The sequence below is a fragment of the Protomyctophum bolini genome (genome assembly GCF_963924005.1).
Source record: "Protomyctophum bolini genome assembly, chromosome: 20".
NCBI lineage: Eukaryota > Metazoa > Chordata > Actinopteri > Myctophiformes > Myctophidae > Protomyctophum > Protomyctophum bolini.
In genome coordinates, this window is record NC_137881.1 from 23,134,059 (window position 1) to 23,155,135 (window position 21,077).

Sequence of the window (21,077 nt, forward strand, 5' to 3'; positions counted from 1 at the left end):
GGCTGCTCAACAACATTGCTCGCTTTTAAAAATGTCATTATGCTTTAAGTGGCATGTGACATGTCAAACTAGGTGGTTGTGGGTCATGTTTCTGAATCCATTGCACGTAGTTTTGCACGAAAAACACTCCTCCGGCTAAAAACGGCCATATATATAGCCATCAAATGCCTATTGCCAAATGTAGCCCAAGGCAGTGACATATCCCTGGCTTACAACCTACAGGGGTCAATTCTCCAGCAGCCCAGTCCGCACACACGCAGGTCTAGAGCGGTTCTAGAGCAATTTGGTCCGGTTTTAGAGCGTTTTTTTTTATCAATAAATAAAATACAATATAATTATAGGCTATACCGATACAAAACATTTTTAGAGCGTACTATGATGCAAACGTCGGGTAATATTAATATAGTCTTATCTAGTCGTCGGTGGCTGCAGAGTTGACACTGCAATTTGCCTATTGTAATGTAAATACAAAATCACACATGTGAAGTGAAGGGCGCTCTAATCATCGTACAGTACATCATCATCAAGAATGGTGGTCCCTTATTGGCCGATTTGGTCGGACACATGATGTAAATTTCTCCATTCATTGTCAATAGCATTTAATGTTTGTGTTCAGACAGAATCTACACTATAGCTGTACACCCATGTGAAGTGAGGGGCGCTCTTGTCTTGATATCATACATCATCACATTCCAGCCAATCAAATCATCTCTGGGGTGATCAGCCAATGAAATCATCACTCTGATTCACACAAACACACAAAGCTTGTCATAGGAGGGGCTAGCACCCCTCAAAAATATTATAATGCTGGGGACCCATACTAAACATTTTTAACATAAAACCTTGGTGTACTATGTCCGGGTTCACAATGGGGCTCTATGGGGCTGGGCTGGCTACTAGACTACTACCCCCCTCAATAAATGTAAATATAAAATCAAATTAAAACCTGCATGTGCGTTTCTTGCGTGTGGACAGATATATTTTTGTCTACTCTAGAGCCTACTCATGTTGCCTAGGCCTTCGATTTGTAACCTAGCCTTAGATGTTTTTGAGGGGCGAATGCATGGCTTTTACCTCATATGGCAGCCAAGTCTATTGGATTTTAAATGTTTAAGAACACTTATGATGTAAATCGTTTGCCAGCAAAGTCTATGAACTTTGACATTATTTTGTTTAGAGCAGGGAGCACTTTACAGCAATCCAAGTGGTCAATGGACTTTAATTTTGTTTCGAGCACTAACTGCCCCTCACTTCTATCAATTAATGAAATTATTTGATTTGTTTGATATTTAAAATGAAAAACTAAATGTAGGAAATAATAATAAGGGGATATTTACTCGTGACTCATAAAAATGGACTCGCGGCTGATGCGTCATCCTGTGAGAGGGTTATCTAATAGTCCAATAAACAGGCTGTACACTCAAAATCATGGATTCACACGATCTGGCATTTATTGATTGCCCATAATTATCTCAAATTGAATGGTAATGTGATATACATATGAACAGCAAATACACATATGAAAGCAGATACGACCTGTATACATCACGAATCAGATTCGATCATATCAGTCCGCAGATCGAAGGGCCCCTCGAAGCACAGTTCCGACGCGTGTCGTCCCTGGAGAATTCTGACGTGTCACACTTTTTCCCAACACTATATAGAAAATCGCCCTGTCACTCCGTGACCTTGCTTGGGCACAGCTCAGCTGCACACTCTCTTAAAGTAATAGTAACTGCTTAAGGGTCTACTTTCTCCCATCAGCCCTCCTTGGTAATGATTAATCAATTACCACCCAAAATTTGGAGTAGACAATTAACCTAATGTTATCATACGTACGTTCGAGAGGCACACCAATCTGGGGACTGTAGACCACTACCTGTAGTCGGGGGTTAGTGGTGGGCAGACATTGAATTCCAAAAGATGAAAAATAAAAAAGGTTGACAATTAATTCTCAGGTCAATCATACGAATAGAAGTACATTGCGTCACTTATGGAAATCAACTCAGTCATGAATCACATTGTACATATCAAACTTCTTGTAGTATTGCCAGTCATCATTTTTGAAGCCTCGTGCCAGTGGACACTGGTGAATAGGAAAACCTGTGGAAAAAACTGTGAAACAGTAAAACCACTTATTTCTAGGCGAAACCTTCACTAGGGAATTCATTTTGTCCCTGCCATTTAGCTCTGGTCCATTTCCTGCACAATGAATGACATTTGTGAACAAATATGGGCATTTTTGCATTCCCCAATGGGAAATCTGAAAAGATGATGCGTCATCCTGTGAGAGGGTTATCTAATAGTCCAATAAACAGGCTGTACACTCAAAATCATGGATTCACACGATCTGGCATTTATTGATTGCCCATAATTATCTCAAATTGAATGGTAATGTGATATACATATGAACAGCAAATACACATACGGTACAGTCCTCTTCGTCTGTGCCTCAATCTCAAAATGACATTGATGGGTACCTATGGGTATTTATGTTAGACACACCCACAGACACACCCCCAGATTCTCAGCCACACCCACAGGTTTATTTTAATATGTGGAGTGGCTATTCAACCACCAGGTGGCGTCGGCCCATGATGAGCAGAGCTGCATGCACTGAGTCTTAATATGTAGCTTCTAGCAATATGCAGTAAATTTGTACTGTAAACTAAAGTATCAATACTGTAATATTGAAATACATTGAAATACATACTGTTACAAGTCATATTTATTTGAATAAGCGGTTAGGGTCCATTTGGTTCCATTTCTACACTCTAAAGTTAAATTATCATTGATGTTACAATATAAATATTGGGGGTCCCAGAGATATAAATGCCATTAAATGGGGGTCCATACTCCATAGACTAATGCATGTCAAACTGGGGGTCCTTGAAATTAAACGGGTTGAGAGTCACTGCTATAGCTGTAAAAACCTTCTCTTATGGGGGTCCCTGGCATATCTTTTCAAATGGGGGTCCCTGGCATATCTTTTTCAAATGGGGGTCCCTGGCATATCTCTTCAAATGGGGGTCCCTGGCATAACTTTTCAAATGGGGGTCCCTGGCATATCTCTTCAAATGGGGGATTGGGGGTCCCTGGCATATCTCTTCAAATGGGGGTCCCTGGCATATCTCTTCAAATGGGGGGGTCCCTGGCATATCTCCCCAAACGGGGGTCCCTGGCACACCCCCCCAAATGTATGAAAGCAGATACGACCTGTATACATCACGAATCAGATTCGATCATATCAGTCCGCAGATCGAAGGGCCCCTCGAAGCACAGTTCCGACGCGTGTCGTCCCTGGAGAATTCTGACGTGTCACACTTTTTCCCAACACTATATAGAAAATCGCCCTGTCACTCCGTGACCTTGCTTGGGCACAGCTCAGCTGCACACTCTCTTAAAGTAATAGTAACTGCTTAAGGGTCTACTTTCTCCCATCACGACCAAAACCTGGGCAGTATAGCATACAGTATAGCACTTTTCACAGAGACTCACAAAGTGCTTTACTGTAATAAACATGAAGTGATACATACACATATTACACAGTCAGCATTTTTCAGGAGCTGGCCGAGCTGCCACAGTATAGCTTACCTGGAGCTCAGAAAGGAAGGATAAAGTGTCTGATGGCCCCTGGGTGGATCCTGTAATCGCTGCTCCTTTCTGTCCTGTAGAGTGTAGAGCAGTGGTTTTCAACTCTTAAGGTACAATAGCCTCTCAGACACAAAACTTTGAGTGTTGTCGTTGAATAAGATAAGATTTTATCCTTATTTCCATGCTGTATTGATGTTGTACCTATAGCAGAGATAACAGGCAGACATTGATCTCTAATTGTGTAGGTTCTATGATGGGGACCACCTGGAACCACTGGTGGAAAATCATGATGCTAGAGTGTAGTAAGCCTAATGCTTATCTCCTGTTTCTGTAGCGTGAGGCAGCTTGATGTACTGTACAAGTACACCACCTGGAGATGACGCTAGTATGTCGCAGGGACTTTCCCCAATCCAACCCTTAATGCTGAGTGCCAAGCAGGTAGGTCCCATTTTTGGTATGAACTGGCCAGGGATCTAACCCTGACCTCCCGGTCTCATAAGTGCAGACAACTTTTTTTCCGTAAATAAACACCCTACTTGATACAGTAGATCAAAAGTACATCACAAAAGCACCAAAAGTAGCAGATCCGCACATGGTCGAAACGGAGTGTGCCATATGTCCAACTTTGAACATATGAGGTTTCTACCCGATTATTTATTGTCTTGATGAAGAGATAATAATCTGAAATCTTGTGTCTAGTGTCTGTGGAAATAAGCCTCTCATGACGATGGATGTCAAATAGTACCTGGTTGTTCTTGGGCCAGCTCCAGTCCATCCATGCTGTCCTCTGTCCATGTCTGTCCCTCTATCCCCCTGGAGAGGGACACCACAACACAAACACAAAACACAAAATGCATGTTTTACGTCTCTCGGTATGTATGTATAAAGCTATACATTATAGGAGGCCTTTTATTTATAATGAACAAACAAACGGTCACACCTCTCTCTGAAAAGTCCCTCCCCTCAAAATGTATAGTCTCTCTATATATGGTAATATTGATCTGGGTTCTGCCTGCCTGCATGCATGTGTGTCAACTATATTCTGTTCAGAATTATGTTCTGCGAATTTTCTGCAATTAGTAGAATAATACACTAGGCATAATAATAAATATAGCTGCAAGTAGCGATAAGGTGGAGCAAGCAGGATGGCAATAAGAACAATATGCATTATGCAGTCAGTTTTGTGTCAGTCAGTCAGTGCCCAGTGCGGTCCAAAGGCCAAAACGACTTGTCGATCTTGCCGACCACGGCTAGAGTTATAATGGCCCATGGGGCTTCCTCCCTGGCACAAAATATTTTCAGATGGGGATATGCCAAACATATAATGGGGTCCTTTTATGAGAACGTTTGTGAACTTACTGGTGTATTGATGTATGTGTGAGAAGAATCAGTTTCATGCTGTTGCATCATCCATCCGTCCATAACATCAATCCATCCATCTTCAACCGCTCACCCCATAGGGGCAACAGCGGAGAGCAGACTTCCCATTTAGTTTTCATGGTGTTTCATCAGTCGTATCAGATGTCCAGATGGTCAGTGTGCTGTGCATCTGTAGCTCATCCTGGTGCTCCATGTGTGGAATGGATCTCCAATCCAGCCATTCATCTAAATGACTAAATTCAAATGGAACCAAATGGACCATTTGGAACAAAGTGAACCCTTAGCCCATAGTTATTTTACCTAGTCTAAAAATGGAACAACGGATCAATGGAATTGACTCTTTTATATTTCTTTGAATTTTTGCATTCATTTTTATTTGATTTAATCTTGAGTTTGTTACTTTAGTAGATTGTATATACTAGACTCAGGTTCTTCGGTACACTGACATCTAGCTTACAAAAAAGGGAAAAGATATTTAAAAAAAAAAGAAACAAACATAGTCCAGTTACTGTTTCTGAGAAACGGAAGCTGCAAGTGCAGCATGGAAATGGAAACTGCAGAAGCTCGGCTGAAAACGCGGAGGTAAAGTGAGTGACGTCAGAGCAGAGGCATAAATGGAAGTTCCACGCGATTGTGAACATCCACGGTGCGAGCAGGCGATCCTACAGGGATTGTAATATAGGATGTATTTGTGTGCATACATGCATGTTGGGGTAGGAGTTAGCTTGTTGGAACAGTAAAAGGCGCCACAACATGGTCTAGAAACTGAACAATTAACTCCAGACACCCAAACTGTGAACTGTTAATTTACATGACAACAACATTAATATTTAAAATACATTTTATATTTAGTTGAAATGGCTGTGGGCTGTGGTTTGTTCGGGTTTGGATGACGTTGTGGATGTTATGGGGGTTGTGATTCTAACATCGCAGATGAGTTGCATCAGATAAATGATGCAACTGACTAAATGCAAAAGTAACCGGTTTCTGTCCCCTTGGAACCTCATTGTATAATATCATGTCCAAATTAGAAATGTCTGGTGACTGGGGCAACCGGTCCTCCCTGGAGATGATATGAGCGAGGCAGGCCGTGAGACTTGGGGAAGGAGGATGTCCTATGTGGAACAAAAGTGCTCCCTCAGGTCGCGCTCCCTCAGGTCAAGCACTGCCAACCAACTGGAACCCCACAAATCAAACAAACGGACATGGGGAGACCGGGCCTTTGCAGTGGCTGCCCCTTCTCTCTGGAACTCACTCCCAACTCACATCAGAGCTGCCCCCACCCTCGAAATGTTCAAAAGCACACTCAAAACCCACCTTTTCAAACTGGCTTTCCCTACATAACCCCCCCCACACACACACTGACACACCCCTTCTTGTTTGTCCCTCTTTTGATTTTGATTTCTAGTTTTTAACCTTTTAAACCTTTTTAAATAGTTTTCTAATAAATATGTCTGTACTCTTTCTGTAAAGCGACTTTGGGTACCTAGAAAAGCGCTATATAAATCGTATATATATATATGTGAGAGACAGTCACAATCATGCCCTTGCACATTATAATACTCGGACACATATCGCCGTACAGTATACGCCTCTGCAGCCTACGGCCATGAATTGACCATTATCTCTCTCTTGTCCGTGAGGTTGTATTTGTACTGTTCCTTTCTTTTCAAATGTTGTCATCTTTTCAGCTGTTTGGGAGATTGGTCGAATTTCTGAAATTGTGCTTATTTAGTGCTGAAGTTAAATCTTGTAAATTTATGCCACACATGTTGAATGATGCAAAATTGCTTGCTCCGGGTGGGATCTCTGTTGGGTCTCTGCTCTACATGTAAAGTGTCTTAATCTTGTGATTTGACACTTTAATAAAATTGAATTGAACCGAATCCAAATCTGCTGTATGCCCATGCAGCTAATGAGGCCCAATTTATGTGAGACAAAATCTGTCTGGAGTAGTAGCAAAAAGTGTTTAGAAGAAACCGCTAAATGGCGCTTGGCACAAATGGCCAGGGCCTGTATGAATGTGCATGCTTCATAACAAGTCACAACTACAGACATTAAGTGTACTGTTTTGCAAGAGGTTTTGAGAAAATGCTCTCTTCCCTCCCTGTCCCATTCTGTGGGAGTGCAGTGGTTGTGCTAGTTTCTAGAATGCAGTGCTGGTCAACAGGACACCACAGTGGGGCACAGTTTTGTATTATTTGAGAGAGTTGTTGTGAATGGTTGATCTGCACTTTAGTCAGGATTTATTTCATTCAACAAAATGAAATGATTTCCTTTGGTCTGGTTGGGTCAATGTCAAACGCACGCACACTGAGTGTTTCCTTTGGAAAAGACAACTGCCTAAAGGGGCAGACTATGATCTGTTTTCCCTTCCTGGGACTGAGAGAACGTACATCCCTGTGGGATCATCAGATGGAATTGCTATTTCCTATCCCTGTGACCTGCACATAAGATGGTTGTACTTTACATGATGTAATTTCACTTTTGAATTGCACAACTGCACTTTACTAAACTGTGCTGGTGGTAATGTTTTAAAATAAAGCAATAAGCCACTAGAGGTGTGAGGTTACCTTGTATTTTATATTGGCTGAGAGGCGTGGTGAGACATGACGCGCAGCAGAGTGTCTCCAACCACACAGGCTGAGTAGAAAGAAATGGTGCTATTTTATCATGATCATTAGTGAGGACCAATTATATGAAGATAGGTTGAAAAGTGGTCAAGTGGTCCATGCATAGCATATTGTTGCTGTCAGGCAGAAACCTCAATATCTCCATATTTTTATTTGTGAATGAATGCACTACTTCATCATACAGGACAGGAGTGTTGCACACAAGTAGTGAAAATAGCAGATCTACAGTACAAGCTCCCAATGCCATTCTATCTATAAATGCACCAAGTCTCTGTACGGCTGTCTGTGTGTAATCCACATAACTCCAGAACCGTTCGCCCAAACCGCTCAAATTCGACACACCACTGCAGGGGGTGCAGTGGCCGGTGTCGAGTCAGTCGGACCAACAGTTGTAAAAAAACGCCCCAAAAAGGCCTCTGACCGGGCTCTGCCCAGGGTCTATATACGTATGGAGCTGTTCTGACATCATTCTGACGTCTGCATATACTCCATATTTGGGCATGCCTGACAAAGAACGCCATACTGTATATGGGCATAAAAGGGACACAGACATAATATCCGGGTGGGGCATTAATTTCCAACTTGCATCGTTCCAAGTAGGCGAGTGCCCAACTGGCTCTATTTAATAATAATATAATGACTTATGAGGTTTCCATTTGAAAGCGACAATATGTATTCAGAATGTATAGTATGCAAATGTATAAAAAGTCATGCCATTGATTGGTTCACTATACTTGCTTACTTATAACTCAGAACTTTACTATACATTGACATGCTTGTTTAATTACAATCAGCAGTGGACAGTACACGTCTTTTACTGTCCACTGCTGATTGTAATTGTAAACATTCACAATTACAGTCTGTCTTACAATGTTCACTGTAAACATTTAGATTATGTAATATGTATGCATGCATGCAAACTATGGTCCTATGGTCATTTGTGGAAGTCAGATCTCTGATAGTATTGGTCCAAGCCAAGGCAGAATGCCTAATAATGTAGCTGGACTGTACTGTAGCTTGTACTGTGATACAAAAGTGCCACTAGATGGCAATGTGGTCAAATAAACTGAACAATGCTCACCAGATTTGACAGAGCAGAGGAGAAAAACTGGATTTATTTATATTTTATCCAAAGAGTTAATAGCACAGGCAGACTATTCACATACTAGAGCATGTCTGAAATAAATACATGTACACATATGAAATAAATTATTTAACATGTAGGTACAGACAGTAGGTTTAATGTTAGTCCACAGAAGTGAACCTTTCAAGCCCGTTTTCTCAATTAGCTGTTTTCTGCAAAACATTACTCTATAAGCCACATCTCCAAAACTGGCGGGTCAAACTGAACAACAGTCAATTTGAAAGCGAAAAAATAAATAAAATCCAATGGCAGTCCCTCAGTCAAATTCAGCCAAAATTATGGTTCTCAAAGTTGACCCCCCCAGGGGTCATTGGGGGAATTCTAGGGAAGTGGTTCCCAAAGTTTTTTTGCCAGTGAATTATGGTATCTGTGATATGTGAGCTTACCATAATCACAGTAATCCTTAATCATATCATTCAAGGGCCTTTGGATAGAAATGAAACAGACTCCATGCAGTCACTGTCAGTTAGAGTGCTGCAGAGGCTGAGTGTCTGTGACTGTGACCAGCTGATGACGCTTAATTGATGCATCAAGGAAGGCAATTATGTTTCTGCACCGTCAAATAGGTATTCTAGCCTATTTGTGGGGTTCCATCTCCATGTTAAATGTAGTTGTCATTTACAACTCATGTAAAAGTTTCACTTTCACTATTAATTTGAAGGTGAAGGTCTATAGAACCATTTTGGTTCGAGTGGCAAGCACCCAGATAAAAAAATTGGCCTCTAGTCAGTCAGTTGCCAACCCCCATCAGCCCTTCCCAAAATATGTAAACTGTTTTGTAACTTTTGATTAAATTATCCAATCTGAACATAATGAGATATGTATGGATTCACAATCACATCGCATTTGGTACTTAAACCTTTTAGGCACATATTTATTTTCTCCACCCAGCTAAAAGCGAGCTAAAACAAAGTTCTTAGTATTACACACAGACACAACAATTCAGTTACATTTGTATTTATTTTTGTATCACAATAATGGTGCCGTTGTTTTAACAACTACTTGTACAATAGTTTACTAAATCAAAAATGTCTAACAAATATAATATCCAGTTTTGGATATTGCTCTGGTCCAGCTAGTTCTCACATTTACACTTGCACAGGTGTTTGCCTACATGCAACTGCATGAACTACTTGAAAGGAATGAGAACAGTTCCATCTTGTTTGCCAATTTCCTGGGGTTTTCGCAGTACCAGATACACGTTGTCGGATGCCTGTTCCTCGTTTTTCCTTGTGCCTCCTTTGTCAGTTCACGATACTGGACCCAGACGATGTCCACTCTTGTTGTTTGTTTCAAGTCATGGTTTAGTGCTCTCCTCAAATGGATTACTATTGCTCAGCAACACCTCCATCAGGTCTTTGGCATGGCGTTGAAATCGTTGTTGAGATGCAGAGCCTTCCTCGTGATGAGGACATTCTTCCCAATCATCATTGTCATTTGTAGTGGTAAACACCTCAACCACACGGGAGATTTCTGGGCCAGTCAGTGTCACCAGGCAACAGGGGAAACGCCCTGTCCTGTTTATAGTCTCTCTGTCTAAAAGGTCATACACCTGTTTTTGATGAATTTGCCTATTTGATGAATGGGCCTATTCAAACACATGAGTGTACTTGAGACTATGTCGTATGATATTTGATTGTGTGTGTGTGTGTGTGTGTGTGTGTGTGTGTGTGTGTGTGTGTGGTGTCTGCACTGTGGTTATGGAGTTCTGACCTCTGTTACCTATCATAACAGTCTAACCCCACCGAGATGTGTACAGGCGAGGTTCAGAATGGTCGCGAGCAATCCATACACTCAACCCTCGTTGACACCAGTCACAATCCAACATGCCAGGGTTCTCTGTCAGACCACATTAGAGCGGTTTTGAAGGAGGGTAAGGAGTCACAATTGTTTATTTAGAACGAATTCGACCCCATTTTTATGCCGAAACTGGTTTCAGTGAGATCAGGGGCAGGGCTATTTTTTCTGGTGGTGTGCCTGTGTCTTTTGCACTATATTGAAGTAGTCTGACAACAAGTACATGCGCATGGGTATCCCGGTTTTCCCTGTTTTCTTGCCTATCTTGAAGACCAGGCTCGTTGCAAGTGGCCGTGCTCTGTCCCCTATACCCTGCGAGCCATCCCGCACCCTAGCATAATGAGCAGGGGTGAGGTGAGTTCTGGGTGTAAGGCCAGTAATAAACTGACCAGTTTGTTTTGAGAGGTCTTCAGGTTTTTTATTTTTTTCTTTTTTTTTAGCATGTTGGGTGCATGCATATTTAATAGTCGAAATGACATTGGATTAGTGCTCCTGCTAGTGTCAGTGTGTTACATAGGAGATCCTGAACCGGCCTCAAGTCTTAACCCATTCTGACCGGGCACCCATTTTGGTGTTGGCATCATGTTATGCTTTAGCTATTGAAAAATAGCAGATCTACAAGTTCATATCGCGCCACCGAGTGGCGCGATACGAGCTTGTAGGTCTGCTATTTTTGAAAAATACGAAGAACGACTGACATTTTTAGAATCTGATCTCAGGTCAGAATGGGTTAATCAGACCAGTGTGTGTCCCGTGGAAACCTTGTATGAATCTGATCTCAGGTCAGAATGGGTTAAAAGTGTTCTTGGACTCTAGGTGCCCCCGCGCAGGGCAATACCTTTTTATGAGCATTGTGTGCTAACTGCTATCAGTGTGGCTGCATGGGTGGGGCATATACTAGTCTAGTGATTCCCTTCATGTGTGCTGTCATGGAAAACGGAAACCATCCATAGCACTCCCCTGTAATGATTAGAGCAGTGGTCCCAAACCTATGGCCCTCTGATGGGCTGTGAGGATATTGCAAGTGGACCCCAAATTCAAACTTGACAAAACACTAATATTTTAATGCTAGTGTAATGTTACTATTTAGAAGAGAAACAAATGCGAAAACACTAAAGTCATTGCATTTTTTCTAAACATGAGTCCTGATCCAAGCCACAACACAATTGATTCTTTGGTCATTTGAATAAACATGCTTCGGCCTGGACAGTTTGCATAGCGGTCCGGGCACTTAGGCCACAATGTAGCCTGACAGTGTGTCGCAGGTTCGAGTCCTGATTGTGATGGCTTTGCTGCATGTCATTCGCCATCTCTCTGACATCTCTCTGTCATCCTACTTGCCTATCAATATAGGGGGGAGGGTGAGCTCCATCTTATTACACTATTTCACTTATTACACTGTAAGAGTTATTACATTATTGTGATCCCATACATTTTGCATACCACTTTTAAAAGTGGTATAAACCATTTTTATCAAAACTGTATACCATTTAGAAAAACGGTATAGGCCTAGGCCTATACAATGTTTTTGTACTGTGTTATTATGCCACATACCACTTTTGGAGCTCGCTCCTTATTGACTTTACTTGAGTATTTCCATTTGTTAGCCTATACTTTGTACTTTTACTCAAGTACAGTACATGTCAGAGGCAAATATTGTACTTTTTACTTCACTTCAATAATTTGACAGACTGCTTTATATATAAATATATATATTTTTATTTAGATCATTACAACACTTACATTAACCACTTATGGCCTATAGTATATTATATTGGCTATTCCAAAATAGCAGAGATTGTAGATATGCTATTTTCAAAAAAGTTAAAAATAAAAATAAAGTAATCATGTGAGTACACCACATCAGGAAGTAACCAGCGGAAGTACTGCGTAATAAGACCGTGCCATGCATAGATATTAAAAAAATATAGATTTGGTTGCCCTACTACTGACTTGTTATTTGTGGGCCCCTCCCGACGACAGTGCTGCGTTATCCCAGATCAGATGGGCTACTCGTTGGAGTGACCTGTCTCCAACGAGAGGAGGAAGTCGAGCGGAAGTGCTGAAGGCATGCTGCGTCTCTCTGCTACTCAAGTCTTTTCTGGGACTTCCGTTTACATTGCCAAAGTAAGTGCCGCTGGGAAAGAGGGAATCGCACCCAAGCCCCCAGAACGGCTGGGCAACGTTGAAGCCACCGACGGTAGTGGTCAAAACAAGACCACTGGGCCCCGGTTAAATGCATTAATTAAATTAGTCACGTAGGACGTGATGTACTGTAGAGGTACCACAAGAACAGGGCGAGGGGTACTATCATAGGAGCCAACCTATGCTCAAGGGGTACTACTCGGAAGACTTCGTCAGTCTTCCTTTAAAACACCACTGAGCAACTTCCATTGAAATGAACAGCGGGGGTCGGGGCTGTGGCTCCTCATCCGCTCTCTCTAGCTATATTATCTACAGTCGTGCCTATTGGGCTACTGAACGTCCCCTTCCGTTACGTACCTGGAAGCTTGGCATGCTTCCGCTTTGCTTCGCAAGGAATCTTGGGAATGCTTGCCTCCATGTTGCCTTCCCTCGAGATACAGACGCCCCAGAGCCAGAAGAGGCATCTACCTTTATATGTCATGGACGTCATGCTTACGTACAACCTGTGAAGACATTGATGGCGGGATAATAAGCCTAAAATGTAGAGTCATTTGATCATGCGTGTGGTGTGCTGTGAGACATGAGGTCAAAGCGGACTCAAACTCCATGGCCCAGTACTTCTTCCATGCACCACTGGGTGGGCTGTACAGTATGGTGATTTCCTGCATGTGTCAATATGTAAAACTGAACGACAGCAGCACTCCCTTCCTTGTATATGATCTCATGTTGTATTTGTTGATTGTGGTTACGGGACATGGCAACGTCTTCACTGGTCAATGAAGAGTGGATCCCTGCACGTGTGTGTGAGTGTGTGAGTGTGTGTGTGAGAGTTCAATTCATCTCTGCTAAATGCTTAAATTGTGAATTGTAATTGTGCAATGATGTTTGCCGTACATTGAATCAATAATTCAAGTTAGGTAACGTTTCAATGACGTTGGATTCGGAGACAGAGTGACAGAATGTCTGCCTATTATGCCAGTGACATGCCCAGAATATAGGGTAGGGTTCATGTGGTTATGGACCTTTATTATCAGTGGTGATGTGACATGAAACTGAATCTGACTCATCGTATACTGCATGATTACTCCCAACTAGGATGTCACGATCCGATTCCGATCATTTGATTTTGAGGATCTGCCGATAACGATTTTCTTTCCCCGATCCGATATTTATATTTTATAGAACACGTATATGCCATATCACAATTGTACAATATCCCAAATCGCAGACAATTTCCAGTCTAATATCATGATATGGATAATAGTGATACTAGGGATTTCCCAATAACGTTTTTGACATCCGATTCCGCTCATTTGAAAATGACGTGATCGGCCCTGATTTCCGATCACCCGATCCGATCGGGACAACCCTACTCCCAACCATATTTATATCAGAGGAAACCTTTCGATTCCATTAGAGAAAACGACCCTTCATGAGTTTGGCCCAGAAAGCCCGCCACACACCCCCATACATCCCCATCTGCCATGAAGCAGTTTGTACGTGAAAGCCCCACGAGCTTGTATTGATTTGAAAAGTCTGGACCGAAAACAGTTCCTTATTAAACATGCAATGATGTAACGATGATGATGATAAATTATTATTCAAGTTGGGTAACATTTTAATGACTTTAGATTCGGAGACAGCCTGGTGCTCTGTGCGTGCGTGTGTGATGATCAATTATTATTCAAGTTAGGTAACATTTTAATGACTTTTGATTCAGATACACCTAGCCGTGTGTGTGTGTGTGTGTGTGTGTGTGTGTGTGTGTGTGTGTGTGTGTGGGAGGAGGGTAATTTAATTGTACATACATTTCTTAGTCTTGATTTTGTATTGAATTGTTTCATGTTTGCTTTAGCAGTGTAAATGTGTGTTTTCTCATGCCAATAAAGCCCCTTTGAATGGAATTGTGTGGGTGTGGGTGAGTGGATAAAGAACAGGGCAATCATTGTGAGTAATGAAACTGTGATATGGGAAAGGTAAGGCATTTACTGGTAGGGGCAGGTTTAGAGTTTCTCAACAGTAAAATGTGAATGTGATGTTGGTCATCAGTGGTGGATTGTATTTAGCAATTTTAAGAAGAAACAAATAAAAAAAGGGGTTTAATTACTTTTCCATTCAATATCGCAGATCAATTGCTAAATACAATGCACAAGTATACTTAGTATTGATGCAAACAATTATTTGTATTGCAAAACGATTCGATACTGATTATTTGCATTGCAAAATGATACGATACGATACAATGTCAAATGATACGATATATGTTGCTTGTTTACTTATCGATATACTTGGATTCTTGAAATTAAAATCGATATTTCGATGCAGTTTCGATGCAGCCCCCCTCAGGTCCATCAGGCTGACCTGCTCTCCTCAAAGTGCCTACAATGACCTATCCTATTTCAAGACCAATTTCTACCGTCTTGCTTTTAGTTGAGTTTTTAAAATCTCTGTGTTGTTATTCATGTACTAACTGTTCTTCCTGATTTGCTGCCTTTTTTGTTGTTCGCGTAATGTTTTATGTTCTTTGCTATGCTATTATTGTAATGTTATTTTAAGTTTTTCCTTTTATATACTTTAATACTGTTCTCTTTTTGTATTATTCTCCCCTCTGTATCTTATTGCATGCACCTGGGACGTATCCTCACTGATGTATCCTATGGTCATCTGGGTTTCGGGTCTCGCGAACGTCATACCCCTCACTCAGATGGGGTGATTAAGTCTAGACTGACTAACGTCCCAGTAGCTATACCCTGGATCAGACCCACTAGGGAAAGACCAGGGCCACACAATCTGGATGGAAGGACTCTGCTCTGTGGGTTGACTCCTGTCCGTGTCTTACCAGGTCCACTCCTGCTCTCATCAGGTTATCAAGATAACATAAACGTTTATTGATCCCGGGAGGGAATTCCATGCATGGGTATCCTAGCAACAGCCTAAATGTTGTGTTGTTTAGACATGTTCATGTTGTTTTGACCTGTGGTTCTCAACATGTGGGTCGGGACCCCAAGGGAGGTCCCCATATGATGTTGGGGGTTCCCACAGGTGACAGTGAACGTTTATGACCATTTTACCAAGATAGAAAGAAAGAGACTGCATCAAGATTAATCAACAAACTATATTATAAAAAACTGGTCAAACATTGGCCAAATTGTCGAATAATATAAGAAAGAGACATAAATTATGAAAATAGCCGATCTACATCTATTTTCACAATATATCTAGGGATCGGAGTCAAACTATAAATGTAATGCCTCGATTCTATTCATCTGTGGAGCCGAGTCAAATATGATTATTTTGGGAGGCCCCAGTTCAAATATGATTATTCTGTCCGGCCCCAGTTCAAAGATGATTATTTTGGGGGGTCGTGGCCTGCAAAGGTTGAGTTCCACTGCCCTATAAGACTGATGAGATTATATTTGGTAGAGAATTCTACAACTGTCTTTTTGTATTTTAGATGGAGACAGTGAAGCCTACAGTATGATCTGAATAGCCATTTTTTCAGCCATGTAGTCGGAATGGCGGTGAGTGGGAATGCCACCATGTCCCCGTTTGACCTGATATCGTAGTTTATCTGCGGAGCACTAAATAATTTTCTCTCTGTACTCTATTATGTGACTATTTACCGTGGTGTTGGTTGAGCGTTCATGTTATTTACTCATTTCACACACTTGTAAGAGTCTGTGTTAACCCATTAAGACCTGAGGCCGATTCTACAAATGACTTCAGTAGTAAAAACAAATTGTAATTCCAAAATTATAAAAAATAAAAATTGCAAAAAACACACTTTCAAGATTTTGTAGATGCAAAGGCGTCACTCTGTGCCATGCAATAGCCAACGCTAAAATCTACATTCGCAATTTTAGAATGAAACACAGGAGAGGTCAGAGTAGGAGTCCAGATCCAAACTGAAATAAATAATAATAATACACTATAGGCTAAATATGAATGAAGATGAATTGCAGAGCTGCTGGTCTTAGATATTATCGGCACTGCATCTCTTAATGAGTCTGTATAGGTGTGTCCTTGGCTTGTAATCAAAAGCTTAAATTACGCAATAAACTTTAATATTTTACAGCACAAAGTTGGCACTTATTTGAAAGTACAGTCTGAACGTGATCCTCCCCACCCCACCTAGGAACACACACACACGCACACACACACACACACACACACACACACACACACACCCACCTATCACATATCAGTTACTCATTATACGTGTTTTGCAATGTAATGCAGCAGCAATCCCATGTATGCGAGTGAGGCGATGATGGCCTCTTCAATACAACACCCCCCCCCATCCACCCACCCACACACACCCCACAACACCCCTCCCACCTGTACCCATCCTTCCGTACCTGTCTGTATAAAAGACCTGCACTCCCTGTCCACTGTCCTCATTGCCTGCTAACTATGTTAGCCATGCATACGTTAAGATTTTTGTGTATCCTGTTATGGATAAAGGGGTGTACAGCAGCAGAGCAACAGACACGGCATGGGTGAGTGCACTGAGAACATATTCAGGTCAGGTGTGATGCTATTCAGTTCATTGTTCACACCTGGTATCCTATAACTTATTGTACAGATAATTTTTTGACATTATGTATTATGTAGCCTATACTTGTATAGGTCTATATACTATATGTGAGAAAAACGGAACGGAGGCGCCCGTTCTTCTGGCATGGGAGGCCGGGTCAGGGCCGAGTCGATCCCTTTGAGGCCTTTATAGATAGAGGGGTCTGGATAAGTAACATTGGCCCTCTAATTCAATGTGTGTGTGTTTTTTATACAATTGTGGTATTTGTTATTTATTTTGGTGTTTTACGTGGTTTCATATTTGTACATTTTAGGAAATTGCCAGCAGACTTATTTATTGAACTCAAATATATAAATTAATAGAATATATCATTTATACATGTAGTAGCTAATGTGGCTTTGGATTCTGTATTTCACTGCAAATATATTTAAAAAAAAATCTTTCTTTCTTTCTTTCCTTTCTTTCCTTTCTTTCCTTCCTTTCTTTCCTTCTTTCTTTCTTTCCAGTTTCCGCAGTCGTCTGAAAACAGAGGCGGAGGCTGGTAAGTTAACCGTTATGAAATTCATGAATAGACGTCTTCCACATTTTATGTATTGTATTGGACCTGTTTGATGTGCATACCTAATGTATGCTTTGGGTCCAATGTACACACATGCACGCGCGCACGCACATACTGTATGTGTATCTTGAACGTGATTTATCACCTTTAACCTGACAGTATGGCTGAGATGAAGAGTGTGTGAGACACGCATGCTCAGCACCTGCCCCATGCTTCTCTGCCCACACCCATCAGTGTCACAACCCTGCCCTTGGGCTTGTCCTGAACTCTAACTCTAACTTTATCATTCTTTATCTCCTGCTTATTCAGTACCCAAGTCATAAGAACGGAACCTTTTAACACGTGTGTAAAAGATGTGAAGGGAACACTTTCTCTGTCGCCCACAGACACATTGTAGATTTTAGTGCTTGGGTGTATCCCCGATTAGCTATAGGAACCATGCATAAAGTGCATCATGTGACCAATGGTGAAGAACCCCAGAAACCAAGCGGGATTATAACTGTAGGTTTCCTTTTCTAGAAGGAGGCATAAACATTTCCTGTTCTGGGCCAGTTTCTCATACTGTTGTAGCTACATTTGATTGGTTCTGCAACAGATTTACTACTTTATTACGGACCTTTCTCTGTCCCAGGCAGCAACCCTATAGCGGGATCTAGCAGCATAAACATTGGACCTTTCTCTGTCCCAGGCAGCAAACCACTCTAGCGGGATCTAGCAGCAATTAAACATCGGACGTTCGCAAGATCATGCAGCACCCACTTTAGGAGACAATTGTAGGATTTGTGTACCATTTGGACTCTAGTAGCTCCAATTGGGATGGCGTATCTTTATAAATTAACCATCTTTGCTCGTGTTCCCAGTTTGAGAAATGTTTATGCCAATGGAAAAGAGAACTACAGTCTATATGGCTGTTGTGCACAGTGGTGTAAAGTAACTGTGTACATTTACTTAAGTACTTTACTCAAGTAAACTTTTGAGGTATTTTTACTTTACTTAAGTATTTTCAATTCCCAATACTTTTACTTCAGTACTCCACTATACATCTCAGAGGCAAATATTGTACTTTTACTCGGCTACATTTATTTGAAAACTTTAGTTACTTTGTAGATTTTTATTATTATTACAAAACATAAATTAACCACTTAATTTTGACCATTTGAAAATAGCCGATCTACAAGCTCACAATGTGTCACGATGCAACACAGTGTTGTATAATGAGTATTTTTACTTTTGGTACTGTACTTTAAGTACATTTTGATGCCAATACGTTTGTACTTTTTACTTGGGTACATTTTGAATTCTAGACTTGTACTTGTAACAGAGAATTTCTATATTTTAGTACTTGATACTTAAACTTAAAAATATGAGTACTTTTTCCACCACTGGTTGTGCGTAACGGTCTTGTCTGTGGTTGGTAAGGCGGGGGGGGGGGGGGGGGGGGGGGGGTTGGTCAAGGCACATGGTCAGTCTACCATTCATTATCAATGTAAGCCAGCGACATGAAGATGCGAAGATGCATCTGACGTTTGTAGCTGCTGCAAAAGATACAAAGCTACAAATACATGTAAGATGAACTGCGGCTTCAACTTCACATACAAAGATACAAAGCGACACATGTGCTGTGAATCTTTGTATCTTTGCATCTTTGTATCTGCCAGTGTGAACGCAGCAATATAGTGGCTGGTCAAACATGACGAGGTTCCTTAATTCTGTCTCTCTCTCTCTCTCTGTCTCTCTCTCTCTCTCTCCCTCCACACAGCAGTCCTGACGTCCTGTGACTTCAACGAGGACAGCACTCCTTTCTGCAGCTTCACCCAGGACCCGGCTGACGACGGCGACTGGACCAGACATCGAGGTCGCAGCCCGACGGACGGCACGGGGCCCAGCGGAGACTATCCTGATGGGGGTCAGTATACTGTTGACGGCTTCTGTTTGTTTTCAGTTGGTCTTGAAGGAGTAGTTCACCCAAAAATGCCGTATATCTGGTAGGAGACTCGGTAGGAGACTCCGCCGGGCATCACATCATTGGCTCAGGAATGCAACAAAAGCAAAACAAAATCTCCATGAATTCAAGGATTCATGTCAGACATTTTTGGGTGCAACATTCACAATTTATTACATGCATTTAGCAGAGAGAGTTTCCCACGTCATGTTGTGTTCCAGGATTGGAAAGCATTTAAAGAAAGAAATGCTTGGTTAAATCTCTCTCTCTCTCTCTCTCTCTCTCGCTCTCGCTCTCGCTCTCGCTCTCGCTCTCGCTCTCTCTCTCGCTCTCTCTCTCTCTCTCTCTCTCTCTCTCTCTCTCCAGAGGGCTTCTACATCTACCATGAGGGTGACAACGTGGCCAATGGGCAGAGGGCTCGTCTGCTTAGCCCTGCCCTCTCCTCGTCGGTCACAAATGTGTGCGTCCGGTTCCGCTACTTCATGTACGGTTCTGACAACAGCAACCAGCTTAAAGTTCTGGTGAAGAGGCCCGGCTCTGAGGAGAACGTGTGGACCAAGACAGGGATCCAGAGTCCGACCTGGCTGGCAGGCACCGTCACTGTTTCAAAACCGGCTGGACAGACCATCAATGTAAGTCTTTTTCGTTAACCTTTATCCTGTGTACTGTATAGGTAGTTCTCCTTTTTAATTTCAATGACACTTTGATATATATATATTTTTTTTCCATCTCTGGGCCCCTGGGTTATCTAATTTAACCCTTGAGTGTATACATGGAACCAAATGGACCCTTATGGGACGCATTTGGTTCCATCTGTACCATGGTTCTATGAGTTAACTATGAGTCATTTAAATGGGGGCCCTTGGCCCTTGAGAACCACTGGTATAAGTTCACGGGGGACAAATGCTCTTCATCAACTCCCTGCTTCACACTCACAGTCACACATTATTCATACAACCACAGTTTTATAGGCTACTGCTGGCCAATGAGCAGCTCCTTTGGAGCAGTTGAGGGTTCAGTGCCTTGCTCAAGGGCACTTAAGAAGGTACCGACGGAGGGGTGAGTGTTTTGAGTCATGCCTGAGGCATGTTGGCTAGCTTGCACTCAAAGCTTGGTCAAACATATTCTCTTCAATTGCATATCGTAAGAAAAGAGTCAACTCCTTGGCCCTAGCTATAGCACTCGTTGGAACATAGCATTAATTCAACAGCAACCAATGGGCACGGAGGAGGGACAGGACCACAAAAGGTGAATGGCTTGGTTGGTTCTCTTGGTTCCATGCTGGTACACTGGGTTCAACACGGACATGTTCTGTTCAGAGCTGGAGAGATGGGGTTTGTTTTGAC

General features: G+C 41.9%; 1 protein-coding gene across 1 annotated transcript in view; it reads left to right on the forward strand.

The window, feature by feature from the left end:
• Positions 1 to 16,208: 16,208 nt before the first annotated feature.
• The window catches only part of zanl (zonadhesin, like), a gene marked incomplete at both ends in the record, with an annotated part of 56,135 nt that continues 51,266 nt past the window's right edge, over positions 16,209 to 21,077 (forward strand). Inside the window, 4 exon segments of the mRNA XM_080792279.1 lie at positions 16,209 to 16,255; positions 17,737 to 17,771; positions 19,549 to 19,695; positions 20,098 to 20,363. Of these exon segments, the coding sequence (XP_080648405.1) occupies positions 16,209 to 16,255; positions 17,737 to 17,771; positions 19,549 to 19,695; positions 20,098 to 20,363 (495 nt within the window).